At 42.3% G+C, this 18,197-nt stretch overlaps 1 protein-coding gene across 1 annotated transcript in view; it reads left to right on the forward strand.

The window, feature by feature from the left end:
- The window catches only part of mid2 (midline 2), a 93,092-nt gene that overhangs the window by 31,761 nt on the left and 43,134 nt on the right, over window positions 1-18,197 (forward strand). Inside the window, exons 3-4 of the mRNA XM_041943838.1 lie at window positions 15,072-15,137; window positions 17,030-17,125. Of these exons, the coding sequence (XP_041799772.1) occupies window positions 15,072-15,137; window positions 17,030-17,125 (162 nt within the window). The remainder of the gene's footprint in view (window positions 1-15,071; window positions 15,138-17,029; window positions 17,126-18,197) is intronic.

An 18,197-nucleotide genomic window follows, 5' to 3' on the forward strand; every position in this document is an offset into this window, starting at 1 on the left:
TTTGGCTTCTTGGGAGAATTTCAGTCTCCCACACTGTTCTCAAGCACCTCGCTCTGTCTCAGACACAGCTGCCTTGGACGGAGACGTTCCTCGGTGCATTCCTTTCCCATGAATCTCTTGCTTCCTGAAACATGCACCATCACTTTCAAAACTCACCACTAGCACCATTGACTAACACAGTGACACTGACACATACGTAGTACTACAAGCTAGGAAGTGCTGCATATAACACACATGCAGATTTAAAACACGCGACCGCAGGTAATCTATGCAACATATTACACTGCAGATTTTTTTGTGATTTCTCAGTTAACACACCATTGTGTTGCTGACACTCTGAGAGCATGTGGCAGTGTAAACTAAACTTTTCAGTATAGTTTGAATTGATGTTTATTTTAAGCAGTTACATTTGTATTGTTTGTGTCATTAAGTATTAATTTAAGAAACAGGAGAAAAGTTTATTTCCTGAATGTCACTTTCCGATTCTAATTACTCATCACGGTGATTATTATGTCCCAAAACAGTCCATATCGGAGCTGAACCAGAAACTAAAAATCAATCTGTCTGTAAAATGCAACCATTGTTTTTGGCGCCGTTATCAAAATGGATTTGTGTGTGTTTAGCTTATGCATTTAAAATAGTCTCTGCTTCCCCTGCTCTCAGCCGTTCAGGGCTGTGTTTCTCCACAGCGTGAACTCTTGACCACAAGTGAACCTGCGTCTCCTCTGTGGAGCACCAGACATCCAGCAGTCAGCCTGAGCTGGAGTGTTAGTCCAAGAAGTTATTTAGGTTTACAAGGTTTTGGACAGGATTCTCCCCCAGGGGCCGAAAGGAGAGGAGCAGCAGGACAATATGACCGTGAACCGACTTTGCAAACTTGAGCTACCTGGGAGCTTGTTCATTTCATGTGACAGAGAGATTGAGAACACAGGTTAACGGCGCTGTGCTCCGATGTCCCCCTCTTAAAGCCGACGAGAAAGGGGTGCGCTGATGCATGCTTAATAGCATGCAGGGCTTCTTTTATGGTTTCTAAAAAAGGGACACATCACCTATTCTCTCACTGGCCATCATGGTGGTGACAGCAGCAGCCAGCACCCTGTCCACTAAAACTCCACAGAGAAACTCACAGCCACGTGTACATCTGAGATCATGCATGCAGTGCAAATATGGAGACGCTATCGGGATATTCATGTAGAACCTATGGCATAGAGATGACTTCTCATGCTTGAAATAGTCACAAACACAGAGATACAGATCACAGCCCGTTCCTGCTAATGACAGAATGAGCAGAAAAAGTTCCAAAAGTCCATCCACATACAGTATATACACATGCAAACAGAAACATACACAAGCTTTCTCTGTATTCGATAGAAGTGGGCCTTTTCCAGACAGCTCTGCAGACCTTCCTCAGAGATTTCCCTTTGGAATACTACATCCAGCAGTCCTCATAAAAGCCATCAAGCTAATGCAATTGCATTTTTTTTTTATTACTCGGTCCTTCATTGTTCTATCACCAAACCTCAGTGAGAAGATATCAGAGAAGAAATACCTGTTGTGTGGTTCTATTTCTTCAATTCTGCAGGTGGCTGCTTAATTTTAATTATGTAGGATCTGCTGAAAATGACATTCTGTTCACGAGGATGGCTGGCGTCAACAGCTTTTAGAATAAAAAACTTCTAATTTATTGTATGTGTCCTGAACTTCCCAGACTCCCAGCTCTGACAATCACTGACCTGCAGGAACAACCCTGGAAGTTTCTGTTTAGCTCGGGTTACGCAGAGGAAGTTCAGCTCCCCGGGGAGTCGTACAGTGAGGAATGTCTGCTCCAGATATCGACGCCAGAAAGCTAACCATGTAGAATCGCAGGAACGCGGGGAATGTGTCCTTCCTATTTGAGGCGAGCCCCGCTACCGTCTTAGAGACACGGTCCAGAGTGGCTCTCTGCACTGAAACTGCTTCAGGAATGCATACTCGCGATGTTGAGCCGCAGCTAGGTTTATGTGATTTTACAACTGGGGCTGAGAATTTTGATTTCCATAAGTCGCATCAGCATGCGATTCTATAGTTGTAACATGTCAAAGCAATGTGTCTGAGGCTGTCATATTTATCTGTACAGCTGTAATCACAGTTCGACTTCCTGTTATCATTGTCTCTGCCTCCCACATTTGCTCGCTTCCTCTTTTCCTGCACATGCTTCTCTGGCCTGCGGTGTCCATCTCTTTTTTTTTTGGCTTCCTGCCTGCAGCTGGCATGGTAACAGGTGTTGTATATAGATGTTATGTAGCTGCCATCAGCACTAGCGTTACATGACCTCATCTATAAATACATGATAGTGACATGATTTACTGGCCTGCTTCCTGTGCACGGTCAGTCCAATTAGATAAGCCAAAGTACAGTAGAGATGGAGTAAATCACCTCACCCACCTTGGAGGAAGCAGACCCATCTGTTATGGTGGACAGAGCCACTTCGATACTAATAGAGACACTCTGTCTTGTCACTGACCACTGCCACCGTGGGTGAAAGGGAGGAGGAGAGCGTTTTCTTGTGTGTATGCGTTTGCTGAATTGTTGTGGGCATGTTGCCTGATGCCGCCTGAGCGTCTGGGTCTTTTTCTGTTCTACATCTGACTGCCTGCAGGGCCCAGTAGGAGGTCACACCGGGGTGGGCAAGATAAAACGCTGCAAGGTGGAAATCTCACTGTTCCTCTCAAATGGGTCTCTGTTCAGTATTATCTACTATCACATTCAGTACCGCTGAGACAGCAGCAAACATAAAGCTGCTGTTTCCCTTTATAACTCCAATTCTGCATTTTGTTTTTTTTTGTTGTTTTTTTTTTACACTTGCCCTTTACTATATGTACTGCAAGTAAATTTCAGACATTTATTCCCTGAAGCACAGAGCTCAGGGAACCCGTTCAGTAAGTTACACAGCAATCAAATCAGACTATTAAGTGCTAACTCAGGTTTGTGCAAAAGCAGGGTTTTTAATCTGAAAGGCAAGAAAATGGACAAGTGTATTTGTGGCAGATTGAGTTAAAAACAGGCTGAGATCTGTCGAGATAAGCAAAAGTCTTAGAGAGGGTTTTCTTTTTGTTTTTTTTTGGAAGCTAAATTTGAGACTGCAGTAAAGGCAGCTCGGAATCACAGTTGCTTTACGTCAGAGCCTTCTGTGCCGCCTTCTTCCCACAAATCATGAGTCAGTTAATATTACGTTATTTTGCATTGAGATGCCCTTGAGCAGGCAGCAGCGCCTCAAGTTCAATTTTGACACACATCATGACATGTGCTCCTCTGTGGTTTTTTTAAGCGTGTTTCCCTCCTGCTGGTAGCATCAGTCTCACATGCCTCTGAACTCTCTCACCCCAAAAGAAATCGACTAGCCGTGTTGCTCATAACCTTATCAGACTCTTGCAGAGCCAACCTCCATTTCCGTAGTCCATGAGCTCAGATGAACTTCTCTGGAGGTTTTACTTGAAGCTGACAAGTGTAAAGCTTTTAGCTGGGAAAGTGTCAATCACACCAGATTATTGTTCCTGTTATGTGGCTGGAGGTTTTGAAAGATGATATGTACAGCAGCATCAGGCTTCAAGATGACAACGAGAGTCCAAAGAGAGATTCATTTGTAGAACTTTGTAGAATTATTAAAGATCAGATAAAGCATGTCACTTTACGTCGGGCAGGTATTCGCAACACTAGCCGAAGCTGTTCTGTTATGCCTGCTCTGTATTTTTAGGCAACTGTCCCAACAAAACATGTTAAATCTAACCCAACAGGGAGAGATAGCCCTGAGTCTAAGAGACAGGACCATTATTGTCACAGCTATTTAGTTTTTACAGTTAAAAAAGGCAGAACGAAGAAGTGGAGGACAAGAAGATGAAGGTCACGGTTGAGGAAGAAATGAAGAGAGGGCGACAGCTGACACTGAAGAGAAGCAGGAACGAAAGATTAGAAGTGGCAGGGAAACAGAAGCAAATAGTGGAGGTGGGAAAGAGAGAGAGAGAGAAGCTATTGGGATTCCATGATGTCGACATTCTGAGTGATTCACTCATCATTGCTGAAGGTTTGAATGACAAGCCCTCGCTTCTACCCAACCTGCCTCCAGCAAACCCACAGGTGAGGCTTCCACTGTCAACACAGTCAATTTAACAGGAAATAGGAAACTTCAGATTGTTTTTTTTTTTTTAGTAGACATATGGTACTTCATGCATTTTTTTGTTTGTTTTTTGCAGAGTTAAGAGAAAATAATCATGTGTGTTCCACCTTTGACACATTTACTTGATATTCACATCTAGTGTAACAATGAGGCAAAATAAGGTGAGAAAAACTGAGGTTTAAGCAGCAAGATGCCGTGACCTTTTTGAGAAATACACCTTTTTGCTTTCTCACTGAGGGTTAGATGAGAAGCTCAATATCGCAAGCAGTCAGTTAGCTTAGCATAATGACTGGGGACAGGGAAACAGCTAGCCTAAGTCTGCTCAAAAGTAACAAAATCTGATTGCAAGCACCGACAAGTCATGTTAATCAATAGGTTCTATTTTGTTTTGTTTGATCCGTACAAAAACGGAAGTGTAAAAAGGACATCCAAATAGTCAGTGAATTATAATTTGTGTTTGTACAGATTAAACAAACAAGATGTAATTTGTTACATTTGGACCAAGCTAGGTAAGCATTTCCACCTGGTTCCGGTCTAAGTTTACCGGCTTCAGGCTCCAGCTACATAGATGTGAGAGTGATATCAATGTCGTCATCTAAATCTTAACACTAATGTTTTTAACCCAAACCATGACCTTTTCATAAACCTAACCAAGTAGTTTTGGTGCCTAAACCCCCCCCAAAAAACTTTGGCCTTTTCGAAGCGTTAACCATGTGATGACGAAGATGTGGTACCCAGATCTATCTGGGTACTCTTTCATGGTCATATGTGTCATTTTGGGAGTCACTGGGAATCAACCGATTCAGTCGTTTAGGTATGAGGACGTTTTGGATTTCAGACAGGCTTATTGAGTTTATTTTCAGCATCAACCAAGAGAAACATGTCACAGAGAGCAATAACAAGTGAAGTTCACTCTAAATAAATTGCAATATAATGGAGGACAGGGGAAACACTGTAACAGAGACAGACAGTGTGCATGTTGATGCAGACATCCTGATGCACCGATGCAAGATTATAAAGATGAGGAGAGTGATACCATTCCTGGAAAATCACACCTCGAGCCTGAATCAGTTGCCTCCTTCAGGGAGCCTTCTCTCGGAGGGGAAAGTGGGTTTGAGGCGCATGTACCAGGTCAACCAGAAAGCCCTGCATATCCAGTGTTTGTGAAGTGCACATGAATTTTCCACAAGCGCAAATGTGCTGCGGTCCATTTGTCGGAAGTGAGATTATCCCCTGTGTCACCGGTGCGCCACGAGTGATGTGGCACAACACCGTCAAGGACTCTCAAAGCTGTGGGGCTGTGATGAAAACTTCACAACTGTCATGTCAGCTTCTCATTGCGTTTTCACAGGCCAAGTGTACACAGCTCTGAATCACTATCTTAAGGGAATAAAGCACCAACTGTTCTCTATCAGTCTTTCCCAATGGCTTTCAATAACTTTGTTTTCCTCAAAGATAAAATCTGATGAGGGACAGTAAACATAATGTAGAGGTGACAAACCAGAGAGCGCCAAGCTAGCTGTTAATCCAAGGTGATGCAAACTGTTCACAGCATGTGATAAATACTATAACAGCTTTGGTAGATTAAAAGCATTAATATATTTCAGCTATGGCAATGGCTCAAGTATTATTTGTGGCATCATTTCAACGCTTATCCATTTTCAAGTTATCATCTAAGAGAGGGTGATAATGAACTTGTGTCTGATAATAAAACCTGGTGGAATGAATTTGAGTGTGAGATTGTAAAAATCCATGCCTTTTCCACAGATTTGTATCACCATGTATCAAGACAAAGCCCCCAGCTCACATTTGTCACCTCCACATAAATGTGACTTTGTCATCTCCACAGCTCTTTCTCTCCTCCTCATGTTGGGTGATGCTTAAAGGCTTAAGGGGAGGTTTAAGTGAGAACAACACCTAGGTTTCAGCAAAGCATTCTTTCGGATCAGCTGAACCAGGCACCACTGACGGCCGTGCTTACCTCACCTCTGTGGTGACTCTCTATACAACACTGGTTGCGGTTGAAATCAAATAGGATTATAGTATTTAATCAGAAGCACGTCCTGATTGTAGTTATTAAAGTAAAAGGCGTCGGTGTGTGATTCATGCAGCCTGCGTAGAGCTGCAGAAGCTGATGTAAAATTGCCTCTGAAATTTTCTGGCTCTGGTGAGCGAAAAGCAGCGTGAGGTCGTCTTTTGCTTGTGCACGCAGCCGTATTATTTACAAATACAACAAACATACAAAACCTTAACATTTCATCTTGGGATTTTCTGCAGTCTCTGCATCCAATCAGGTTGCCTGTTTTATGCATCAGGCATCTTATTTGATTTTAGTCGGTATCATGTTTGCACAGTTCGACATGTGTCTAAGGAACACTCAATGCAGGGAAAAGGTTTGAAAATTGTCTACAGGACGCTTTGACTGAATTCTCTGTCCACTCTTCTGGTGACTTAATTGGTAGGAATTCATGGCAGTACTTTGCTGAAAAGATGTTGGTATTTTGCTGAATATTTTTTCGTTGTAGCGGTGACTCAGAGTTTTAGAAACACAGAGCCAAGCAATGGCCTCTGGGTTCCCATCAGTCAGAATGACTCAGACCCGACACACTGCTCTCTCTGTTATTGCATTTTAGAAAATAAGGCAAAATGAATAACCATGTCGTATGAATACACCAACGAGCCGGCAGCTAGATAATTGTATTACAGCCAATGAAATGTGGCTGTGCACTGCCTGTCTGTCTGTATGTCTCGCTCCTGCTGTTAGGCACTTTCCCTCTCTCCCGGTTTCTTTCTGTACATCGTCTGGCTTTTTCAGTGCAGGAGCTGGCATTTTCGCCACATTAATTTGTGAATGTAGAATCCATTCGCAACAGAAACCAATCAGCAGGAGGAGAGGAGAGCGAAGACCATCACGCTACAGGCTGCCACTTGGAGTTGGTGCCGTGGGACGTGAACGTAGAGGACAGGTGGTTCTTAACAAGCCATGGAAATCCTGCCTAATAAGCTGGGCAGTGTCCTTACTGTCACACATGGCATCTATTCTAACTCCAAATACTGCATTTCCAAAATATCTACACTGCATGACTTATTTATTTATTTATTTGATAGGAAGCTGTGCACATTAATAAAACATATAACAAATGTGCAAAATTTTTCCCAAAAGGCCTGTTTCCATGTCCTACAAAAGCAGAAAAAAGGGAAATATTGGAATCATGTGTGGTATGTGAGATTGTCGAAAGCATAACAATGTTCTGTTGTACAGTGTACTAACAAATTGCCTGACATTGCAAAAATAAGCCAGGCTTTTGTAATGCTGTGGGAGCTGAACTGTTTCCATTGCACATGCACACATAGTGCCAAGACTGTTGACGTCTGTTAGAAAGAAAGAATATCTCCATAGAATATTCACTCTTCCAGTTTCATGGAGAGGTCAGACGTAAAGGTGCGTATCTTTGGAGGACACTTTAGTGGAGATGCTCGTTGATTCAACAGATTTAAACTTGATTACCTGGATGGAGGGCAGCCGCCCTGCTGATTCGGCCACTCCGCCGCTAATCAAAGCCCACGTTTTAAGATATGAAAATGGTGTAACCCGTTGTGTGAATTCTGAAAATTCACTTATTTGCCACTTTACTCCAGAGTTAGCAGATTAGCGCGATATAAATTTCACATCAGTGCATTTAAATGTGAAGAAAGCGCTGTGATTTGTTCAGCCTAGTTTAGCACAATGACCAGAATCAGTGGGGCTAAGGGTAGAGCTGCAACTAAATGATTAATGGATCAGTTTTGAACTATTGAATGAATTGCCTCTGTTTGAGTAATTTTAAGAAAAAAACAAAATCTCCTGATTCCAGCTTCTTAAATGTGACTATTTTCTAGTATCTTCACTATACTAGTAAAGTATATAGTAAACTGAAACTAAAATGGTAAACTGGATATCTTTTGGTTGTGGCCAATACAACAAAACAAGACATTTGAGGATCATCTTGGGCTTTGGGAAATGCTGATTTACCGTTTTTTGACATTTTATAGACTGAACAACTCGTAGATTAATTTAGAAAATAATCAGCAAATTGATCAACAATGAAAATAGCCGGTAGGTGCAGCCCTAGCTGCAGGAATCTGCTGCCTCTCTTTCTTCTCCTTCTTGTGATTTGCTCACATCTGTCTCATTGTGAGTCCAGACATTATCAGGAGTACCAAGGCGTGGCCTTTGAATATGAACACAGATATGGTGTCAGGCCTGCTACATTGTACCTCTACTGCAAATAGCTTGATTTGATTCATCATTGTCATTGTTTGGACAGTTATCTGTAGGTAAAGCATGGCGAGCAATAAATCAGGCCCAGACACGCACGAATCATCCTGAGCAGTAGTTTGTGACTGTGTTCATTTTACTTGTATCTTAACAATCTAGGACTTTTCCAGATCCACGGGCTGTGCACATCAGACGTCAGTCACAGATTAACAGAAACACATTTACCTAGACAGTCTCACCACAGCTGATTCAGGTTAGCTGCAGAGCTGCGCTCTCTGTTTCTCTGGACTTTACTATCGATATTGAACTAAACTTCTACACACTATATATAGCTCTACCTACTGATGTTTTATTCAGTACCCTGTTGCTACTCTATCAAAGCTCTGCCATACCCCTCTATCTGCACAAAGCAGCCGAACCGAGCCGCTATGATGATGATGTCTCTAGTCAGGAGTCACAGTGGTTGGCTACAGCTCGAGTCTTGAAGGCAGGAATATTACTTGCACCAACCAAATGATGTCATCTCCCGTGGATAAGACTGGACGTGGATGACAAGGATGTATTATGAGCTGCACAGCATACAACGCAGAAGATGAAACTATTTTACAATTCCACTCATACCTGTTTATAATATACTGTAGGCTCCAGTGTCTGTGGGGTGGAAATAGTTTACAAATATGAATAGATGAGGGCTGCATGCAGATACTGAGCTCAAATAAGGGCTGCAACAGCTTCAGACGGATAAGAAAGAAACAATATCTGTTGCATCAGTAAGATCAAATTTAGGCTTTGACGTCGTCTCTGTACGTTCTGTTTCGGGTCTGACAAGCTGTTGATAAATGCCGTATTCAATTTTCCATCATAATTTGTGAATACACATTATCTAACACACTACACCACTTTTTCTTTTTTGCATTAAAAGTCAGTTTTTAAAAACTCTGCCCAAAACCTGTCATTGCAATATTTATCAGTGTTTAAATGCAGTCTTAAGCCACAATACAACAGTAGTCACGTGTCTGTAAAAGTCCTATGGTTGCCATGCACTACGAGTCTCAGATAGAAATTACTATACTGTAGCGAGGTTTCCATCCAAATGTATCGCAAAATGTATTTAACCAAATTTCGAGAGCATCAGCAAAAGAAAGTGCGAGTGAACTCTTGTCTCCATTCACCGTTATGTGATTATTAGGGGTTGGTTTATCGAACAAAGCAGTAGGTGGTGCCAATCCTCCAAGAGCAAGATGATGTAATTAAATGAGCACCAGTTGAAATGACGAAAAACAATGTAGAAATCCCAATGGACATACAGCATTTCTGTTTGTTGTGTGTATTAATTTGATGAACGTCACAGTCTCCTCGTCACTCCACACAGATCTGATGTTTTTAGTCTGCTGATATATTTCGTCTCTTCATGGATGTTTAAGTCACATTCTTCAAGTGTGGCATGATTGAATCACTAAGTCTGTTTCCATTGCACCCTCTCGCAGTTTTGTTTTATCAATACACCAACTTCCCAAGCATAAAAACTGGGAGGGGGGGCATTTTATTGAAAATGCATTAAAAAAATGCGGGGAGGGAAATGCACCTTGTAACATAAAACACTTTTGAAGGAACTTTAAGAGGGGCACTTTGATTTTCGGTGAGTTGGATACTGTGAGATGAATTGCTATCAAGTGACAGCTAATTGTTTGGTTTTGAGGGACCAACAAAATACATCTAGTATCCAGTGTGAATGTACCAAATTGTGTTTTAAATAAAACCCAAAGAAAATTCTCTGGTTGCAGAGCTTGGGCTCACTTGCAGATTAATGAATGTACCAAAATACCAAACTAATGATTTTACTGCTGTGTATTAATGTTAACAGAAGTGACACTTGCTGCGCCGATGTTTCTTTCACAACAACAAATGACTTTATTTGATTAAAGGAACTTTTGTTTTCTTAATTTCTCAGCCCCAATTTTGTTTATCGGTCTGCTGTTCCTCCGTGCTCATTTGTAAGATGTACTCAATTACAACAACGCAATTAGTGGATCTCTGCTGGCTCAAAGAAACTGGTGAACAAACAGTTGCTCTCTCCATTAAGCAGAGACATTGGTCACACTGAATAACAGCCAAGCGTCTGGTATATGTGTTATTTAACCATCTCAGTGTTAATCCACGAAGCTGAATTGCAGTGTTCCAAGAAGAATCCAGCGTAGGCCGATTGAAATGAAACAGAGAGATCCTTTAAGCCCATTCAACCATATCACTGTTTTCTACTAACCCCACTTCATCTCAGTCCAGGCCCCCTTAATCCTCAGCATTAAGTTTCCATCTCTTTACATTCAAATATCACAGTATCCATCTGTAATCTGATATGAAATTGTCTAATAAAGGCCTCTAGAAAGTGTCTGCGATATGGCTTTGCTTCATGTGGCATCTATTTCTGTTTGCCTTTTCTTGTTCATTCTTTTTCTCTGTTATTTCTTGTTTTTTTCAGTAGTCCTGGGTCACTCAGTCCCTGACCCAAACAAATAATTGGGAAACTAAAAGCACACACAGGCCCAAGGGATATCCAAGAGTCTTATAAACAAAATCAAATGCCAGCTTGTGTCTGGCCTCCTCGCTGCTGTTCAGTAGTCATGACGATTCATTATTCCCTTTCAAACCTATGGAGATATTTCTTGATCCTAATCCCCTCATGTGGCTAAAAACTTGAATTACTATTGGATTTTTGTCCATTTAAAATGGGTTTTTCTCATAATAAGCCTTGAGGGAAAAAGGCAATTGGGATTCACAAAGCTGAGTCCTAAAAGTGGTTGACTGTGGCAGGAGACGTGTCCTTCTGTACCCTTGCCTGCTTCCTTCTCCTGCTTCCTCCCAGCAACTTTATTTAAATTCCCCCACAAGACTTGTAAAGCAGGCGTCTTCCAGCTGTCTGCACCGGTTTATCGCTGCACCCCCACTGTTTGGAGATCCTTTGAACGTTCACGTGGTTGCTTATAGCTTGAAGGTCACAGGAGTTCATTCACAGTTGAAACGGGAAATTTTTGTTGTATATTTACTTTTTTTTTACGTTTGGCGGCAGTGAAACACTCTTGCTGTGAATGACCCAGAGTGGTGCGTCAAAATGCATACATGGACTGCTTTTGCAAGTGAGAAACAAACAAAAGGAGTTAACATTTGAGCTGGTTTTAAGCATCCCTATTGGTCTCATTAATTGGGCCCTAGCCAGCGGGTTATGAGACAAGCGTGACTCCTCATTTGTTATAGCCCGCCACAATTCTTTGGCCTCAAGAGTTCTGCCCTATGGAATATTATCCTCAGACAAAAACCCAGGTTTCCCAGAAGGCTTGTGTTACTGACATGTCCAGACTCTGAAAAGCCTCTTGTTAACAACAGCTGTAAAGTGATCTTGTTCTATTCTATTGCTGTTTCTCGAGTTTAATCTCGCCCTCTTTCTCTTACTTTCATTTCTGTTTCTCTTACTGTCTCTGTGTTTCTCTTGTGCATGGGGGAGGATCCCGAATTAATTAACAGAAAAAGACTTTGAAGCTGGATACGTAGCCTCAGGACATTCTGTTCCATTTTTGTTGTGGTGGCAGTCGGATTTTTGTTGTTACGTTGTCGTAATGACCCAGAGATTCAGCAACTGGACATCATCTAATTAGGCATTCGATGCAGCGCAGCATTAAAACCCTGTGTACATTTTTTCCCCATAGCCAAGCACTTCTTAATGTTTAGGGGGCAGGCTGCTCCTATCTGATATGTGGAGTTTCATAACACTTGTGTTCTCTGCTGCTACTGTTGCTTCCCTTTTTTTAGACCCTATTCTTGAACTTGAATTTGACCTCAGACACAAGTCCTTTAATGTTCCTGTGGCAAAGCAACAATAAGCTCAGCCAATGCCTCAGGTTGGGAAGTAACACAATACACTGTAATTGGATTACAGTAATATGATTTCACAAATTGCCAACTGTTAATTTGTCACAGTTACTGTCACAGTTAGTGTCACAGTTAGTACTGAAGCACAACACAGACACTTTTGCAGAAATTAGTGATTAGCTTGTTGGATGTCTCAGAAACATTTGCCACCTTACGCACAAATCCCTTTATTTCTTCTTTTTTGTGATGTAATTCTGTGTAATTTCATGGTTTAGCAGTAATGTGAATTGAACTACAGTTGCAGGCTCTGAACAGTGCTGGCTAGAGATTAAACTGTGACAGCACTCTCAAACTTAAGTCGAATGTGTATTCAGTCAAGCTTTTATCATACGCAAGTCTCCTGTAAGAAAGGTATCTTTTTTTTTCTCCCACAATCCCTTTCTCCAGTCTCTGTAGCTACTGTAATATAAATAGGGATCTGTCCTTTTTTGTTTCAAAGAGAAGTGGGATCATCTGTAAAGGAATCAGACCTAGGAGTCCCTCAACACGATGAAGTCATATGAGGGGGTGGTGATCTAACCCAAGATGATGGGCTGTCAGCAGCTGCGATTGTAACTGTGCCGAGACGGACAGAATAAGGACTGAAGTAGCGAGACACAGAGCGAGGGAGGAGACAGAAAGTCAGGACAGAGGGAGAGGAGACGTACTGTAGAAGAGAGAGAAAGGTAGAGAATGACAGAAAGACAGATAACAAGAGAGAAGAGAGCCGCAGAAGAGACAGAAGCCTGAATTAGAGGGCAGGCCAGACTGCAGCTACTCTGCCAAGCTGCCCCTCTCAGCACGGGACTCATGCCTATTTCCATCCCATCAACCCCCTCCATCTCTGTCACACTCTCTCTGTTCACTCTCATGACATGCCACGTCCAAAGCTGAATCAGTGAATGAATGATATTACCTTATGCTAATAACCCTGCCTACCCCAGTGAGCCCCATCATGTGCCTCAAGCAACTGAAATGCAATTCGTCACCCACTTCTGCTTGGCTTTTATTCATCCCCTCTAACATGTCTTCCACTCTTCTTTCACTCGTCTCTGTTTATCTATCTATACAAACAGTAGATGTCTCTGATATTGTCCTTTTTGTATTTATCTCAGGGAATTCCTTCTTTCCCCGTCAGTACACATGTAGGCCTACAGTAGGTGGAACTATCGACAGATTCCTGAAAATAAGTTAGAACACCATCATGAAACTTGAGGTAATGCCCAGGTTTCCGGAAGAAATAAGATCTTTCTTTTATATCTTTTAAAGTGTTTACTAAACGGAGATTTATGCATTGATTATACATGATTAAAACAAGCTGCGCAAACAAACTAGTTCTTACACAAATTAGTTTTTACAGCCAGTAACCCAACAGACAAACTAGCATTAGGTTACAGATATATTACCTTTTTACAGTGAAAAGTAAAAACTGCTAGGTGTAACTGCTAGCTAGCTGAGCTAACTGTGTATCTCCTTGTATTTATGTGTATCAGCTACATTTGCTAAAGGAATGGTGCAATTCATTGTTTGGCCCCCTAAAAGCTCATGATGCCACACTGACTTTCTAATTACACAGTTTGATCGCTTGAGATGGGTGCCGTCGCGGCTAGGCTATCATAGCAACAGATTAGAATACACGTTGCTAGCCTAACAATAATAATCTTGACTATAATCTTGACTAGACATGAAGTTTTAATGGTGCAACCTGGTTCAGGAAAAACACTAGTTGGTGCAACCCAACACTGATGCCTTTCCAAGCATTCGCCATAGCCACTCTAATAGAGAGAGAATAAGCCATCGTATCTTGTTGTAAAAATGTTATTTTTGCTTGGGTTGATATTTAGTTTGGCTGCCCTGGATGTCACCAACACTTGCTGGCTCCCTCTCCCACCCATCACATCCTTTTCTGCCTCCGCTCCTCCCTTTATCCGTGTTTTTCTCTGCTGCTCCCTCTCTCTATCTCTGAGTGGCTCTGGCTGTCTTTGATGTCTGTTGTGTGTTTAAATGAGTTTGTTGTTGACGGTTCCTCTGCCTCCCTCTCTCTCTCTGTGTGCCCCTCGTCCTGCCTGCTGGGCTGAAGCCACAGGAGCGCCGACACGAGTCAGGCAGCCCCCTATCTGCACACACACAACAGGCTTTTTTGTGGTCACATATGGAGGGGATACAGGAAGTGTTAGCAGATGTCATCTACAAACATAGAGACACGCGTGCATCTCTGACAACGTGCACGCTCAGATGTGTTGTGAAATGTATATTCTGTGCAGAAACACCTACTGAGTCACAAAGACAGGCAGAAACACACACACAACCGCACACACTCGCATGCATGCATGTAGAGGACAGCGGAGTTTGTTTCACTGCAGTCCCATGGGACGCAGCTGTGTTCTGATGTATTAATCATCTTCGTCTCCAGCTTGCTAATTAATGACCCATCTGTCCCCTCTCACTGATGTTCCACTTCAAACTCCCTCATACAAAAACACGCTCACACAGGGCTGCGACACCACAACCAAAACACTCGTTCCCGTGATGTAACTCCAGCACCGGCTTCGACGAAACAAATATGAGCGCACATTGTCTCATAAGCATCGAAGAGCATGTGTGCAAGACCATAAGAGGAGTCTCCGTGGCCACTTTTATCAGGAAGGCGCTCTCCTCTTCAGTTACCGTGCGTTTAGTGGCAGACGTTGTGCGACCAGGCTTGTCTGTGTGTGCGTTTTTGTGTGCACTTATGTGGGTGTATGTGTGTGTTCGTAGGCTTATCAGGTGAGCCCGGGCAGAGTGTCAGATGCGGTAATGGAGGCTTCAAAGACAAGCGCTGCGGTGAGTTCCCTGGCTGCCTTTTACCAACCCCCCCTCCCGACCCCTCCTCCCCCATCCTCCCCTATCCCTGCTGCTTGGACACAGAGAGGCAGACGGGCACACAGGTAGACACCTGGACGGATAAGGAAGGGATGCAGGGAGGGAGATAAGGTGGCAGATAAATAATTAAGAGGGTGCAAAGTCAAACAGGCTGAGCGACAGGCAGAGGAGATATTGGAGAGCAGGGAGGCTGCCTGACAGAGAGACATGCAGAAAGACAGGTACAGTGAGACAGTCAGATCTGTGGCCAGGTGCTCGTCCAGCCCCACCTCCCATTCACTTGCATGAGTAGTGCTACTTCAAACACCCGCCGCTTGTCTGCTGCTTTGTTCTGCTCTTCACTTTGCAGCTGTGGTTGTTGTTGTTGTTGTTTTGATGCTCATCGTCGTTGCCGCCATCGTTGATTTGCTTCCTTTGAACGGCAGTTCTATTTCTGGCTCACTATTTGCTTGTTTCCATTTTCATCTTTTGTACTGTATATGTGTTTGAGTGAGTTTATTTATGTGTGTGCCCTCGTTTGTTTTGCGTTTGACAGTCACAGTTAAGGGATAGTAATTGAGCGTTTGATCATTAAAATTGCCAGTGGAGGTTGATCGGCTTAATTTCTGCATGGATCATATGGTAGCTCTTGTGGCGTTAAAGTAAAGTATGACAGGGTAAGGCAGTTAAATCATCATATCGCACACAATATGTTTGCAAATAAAACTGCTTCATAAGCATCATTTTAAGCAACAAATTGCAGTATGATTGACTTTTTAATTTGTTTTCTTACGGGCAGCTATAAATGACATTTTGTTTGAAATGCTGATTCCGAGGCTTTGACGTGTCATTGTGATACAGATATTTACTCTGCTATTTAAATAATTTGAAGATTTTTTATCACAGTCTGGATATTTTTTTTTACAAATTCTAAGAGCCCTTCAACACATAAAAGCTTTGAAACTGCTTTAAAACAGTCAGTCATACTTTCTCTTTCTTTTTTCATTATTGCTTCATTAATACAGTATGTGACAAGTGTCTTTATTCGAACAAGCTGTCAGAAAAATACATATTTTAGCCAATTTTAGCACAATTTCATGACTACTCTGAGAGAAAAACTCCAGAACGACAGCACACTTTGTCTGTCTCACAGACCTTCATACCATTTGGACCCACTTCCTGAACTGCTTTAAATGACTGGTTGCTTAACAACATACATTTGTAAAGAAACTGGATTGCATGACTTTCAGATGTTATAAAGAAACCCTCAGGTCACGATAAAAGAAAGAATGAACAGAGTTGAGCATCAATATAGAACAACAGAAGGCAAAAATAATACTTCCAGTTGATTTATTTATGTAGTGTCACACACACTGTATATCATTTCAGTGTTTTAGCTGACCTAAAAAGATGTATGTAAAGTGATAAAATGGCTTTAGTTCATACCACAAGGGAGATACACGAGAAGAAATACTAGAACAGCACTAAGGACGGGGCATAACCTTACAGTGCAGGTCTTTAACGATGAAAATCATTTCCTTCTTGCTATAAATGCAGAAATGTATGCCAGTACTTGGTGGGTATTAGGTTGATGACAGAGCACCAGACATCTCCAGAAATGTTATCCTAAAGACATCATGGAACATCATGTACATCAGAAGCTGTTCTGCTATCTCCAGATTAATGTACCTGAATGTCTAAAATTTAAATACACAATAACTTTGGTAGTTTCTGCATCCATTGCCTAACCTGTATTGTCAATGAACACTCTGACAGCTACATACAGTGCGCTAATGTTCAGTCTTCTCTGCTTGTTCCTGGTCTTCCTCCTCTACCCTTTGCCCCTGCACCCGCCTCCATCTCCCTCCTAACAGCAAACCCTGGAGAACAACCTGACCAACCTCGTGAAGAGGAACAGTGAACTGGAGAACCAAATGGCCAAGCTGATCCAGATCTGTCAGCAGGTTGAGGTATGCCACGTGTTTCTATGTCTACGAGTGTGAAAGCTGTAAGATTAAGTTGTCTTGTTTGTTGCTAATTAATCATCATGGTAGTCAGAGGTCAGGGTCAGCTGCACGACGGCAGCCTGAGCTGCTACAGATTCTTAATGAGTAGAGCTTCAGCTGGGTGGAAACTGGCACAAGACGGGAGCCCCGGGTGGCTGGTCGACATGACTTAGCTCCCCTGCCAACCACTAAAGCTACCCTGGATTGTAGTTAAAGCCGATGCAGTCCCTCATCCAGCACTATCAATGCATCAGGCTTGAGAAAGAATCTCATAAGAAGCCACGGTTTCACTTTTAGGTTTCAGGCCTGTGAACAACTCGCAGCATAGGAGGTTTTAAGGGGTTAAGGCCTTAGCCGACATGAATTTTCTCTCTCTGAGAGACACATCAGCACCCAAGTCTGTCACTGTTATTGATTGTATACAGCTTACTGCCTCTGCTATAGGCGACTGCTTAGATGCCACGCTCCTAACACTTTCTAACTCTGGAACACATCTGATTGAAGGATAGTGATAGAAACTGAACCTTCATCACTTTCTTTCTTCCTTTCATTTTTTTAAATGCCTCTCACTCCTGCTGGATCACGGTTGTGGTTGTGCAATGAATAAAATCGGCACTCTATGCTCTAAGCTGCTCCACTAGCTGTATCAAATATTGATTAATCTCAGCATTGAAAGTGAATTTCAGTTCAAGCTTGTGCGCTCATAAAAGGTCAGGATCGGAGCACTGTTTTCAGACTATTTATATTGAAGAACTACTACTTGGAAGCCAAAAACAAGAAGAAACAGAACAGATTCAATAATGATGGCTGGATTAAATCTTTAAGATTGATTTCATATTCAATCTCTTTATCTGAAATGTATTTGTGCAGGATGATCATGTCAGCTGATCCAGTGATTGATGCAAAGCACCAGCTCGTAAATGCAAACACTAGTTAGGGCCTAAGTGACCTCACGTACTTTGCCGATGGTCGCTCTCCAGACAATCTGACTCAAAGCACGACTCAAGAACAAAGCATGAGCTGGAGTAGCTCTCAG

Source organism: Chelmon rostratus, chromosome 9 (genome assembly GCF_017976325.1).
Source record: "Chelmon rostratus isolate fCheRos1 chromosome 9, fCheRos1.pri, whole genome shotgun sequence".
NCBI classification, from domain to species: Eukaryota; Metazoa; Chordata; class Actinopteri; order Chaetodontiformes; family Chaetodontidae; genus Chelmon; species Chelmon rostratus.